The sequence below is a fragment of the Dama dama genome, chromosome 12 (assembly GCF_033118175.1).
Source record: "Dama dama isolate Ldn47 chromosome 12, ASM3311817v1, whole genome shotgun sequence".
Taxonomy (NCBI): domain Eukaryota; kingdom Metazoa; phylum Chordata; class Mammalia; order Artiodactyla; family Cervidae; genus Dama; species Dama dama.
Window position 1 is genome coordinate 68182453 of NC_083692.1, and position 1354 is coordinate 68183806.

At 43.9% G+C, this 1354-nt stretch overlaps 1 protein-coding gene across 1 annotated transcript; it reads right to left on the minus strand.

Annotated features, from left to right (window-relative positions):
- Positions 1–223: 223 nt before the first annotated feature.
- Positions 224–945, minus strand: LOC133067256 (hemoglobin fetal subunit beta-like). The gene has a single exon (XM_061158412.1). The coding sequence runs from the start codon at positions 874–876 to the stop codon at positions 265–267; it is 612 nt and encodes a 203-aa protein (XP_061014395.1). The 5' UTR covers positions 877–945; the 3' UTR covers positions 224–264.
- Between the last annotated feature and the right edge of the window lie 409 nt (positions 946–1354).

Genomic DNA, 1354 nt, shown 5'->3' on the forward strand with positions numbered 1-1354 from the left:
TGTTTAGCACCATTATCTCCACTTGATAAGCCAGTCCTTTCCTTTTTTGGAGAGCCTTTTTTTGTTACAAGTCTACTCCATTGAATAAACTCAAAGTTGCGCTTATATTTGCTTTTTTGGAGTGTTTTTCTTTTTTTTTTGCAATGAAAATAAAAGTTTTTATTAGGCAGAGGTCAGATGCTCAAAGCACTCCATAATTTTTCCATATTCAGTTTTTGGGCTCTTAGGATGAAAAGACCTTTCCTGGAAATCAGGAAGGGGAACTTAATGATATCTGTGGGCCAGGGCATTGGCAACACCGGTCACCACCTTCTGAAAGCTAGCCTGCAAATCCGGGGTGAATTCACCACCGAAGCGGCGAGCCAGCACAACCACCAGCACATTGCCCAGGAGCCTGAAGTTCTCAGGATCCACGTGCAGCTTATCACAGTGCAGCTCACTCAGCTTAGCAAAGGCACCCTTGAGGTCGTCAAGATGCTTCAGGCCATCACTAAAGGACTCAAGTACCTTCTTGCCATGGGCCTTCACCTGAGCGTTGCTCAAAACAGCATCAGCAGTGGACAAGTCCCCAAAGTGCTCAAAGAACCTCTGAGTCCAGGGGTAGACAACCAGCAGCCTGCCCAGGGCCTCTCCACCAACTTCATCCACTTTCACCTTGCCAAATAGGGCGGTTACAGAAGACTTCTCCTCAGCAGTCAGCATGGTGTCTGTCTGTGTAGTTGCTAGTGAACACAGTTGTGTCAGAAGCAAGTGTGGAGTGTTTTTCAATAAGCCAATTTTTCTTCCACAAGAGAGTCTTTTTTCTTTATCATTTTTGTCATCAGCCTCTGGATTTAAAGCATGGGGACATAATATTCCAGAAGTAGTGTCAACCATGCTAATAGAAAACAGGCTATGACATGATTATTAACCAACAATGCTGAAATCTCAGTGGCTTGTTCCACATGGCCATTTTGGATTGGCTGAGAGCTCCACGTTGTCACTGTCATCTTTGCCCTGGCACCCAGTCAGATAGGTCAATCACTGCGCACAGGTGGCTGGTCATAGTGGCAGAAGGAAATGAACATCTGACAAAATTCATACTAGATCTTCTGTCTGAGGCTTGCCCTCTTGGCATAAGTAAGGGACATAGGGATGTATTTTTTTTTCTGTTTATTTTTTTTTTTTTCATTTACCAAAGCAAATCATATGACCAGGACTGAACTCCAAAGGACAGAAAAATGCATTTCTTCCACTTGCCCAGAAAGAGAGACAGAACAAGCAGAGAGAGAGAGAGAGAGAGAGAGAGAGAGAGAGAGAGAGAGAGAGAGCACACTTGTGAATTGCTCTATCACAGAATACAACTAATATTATT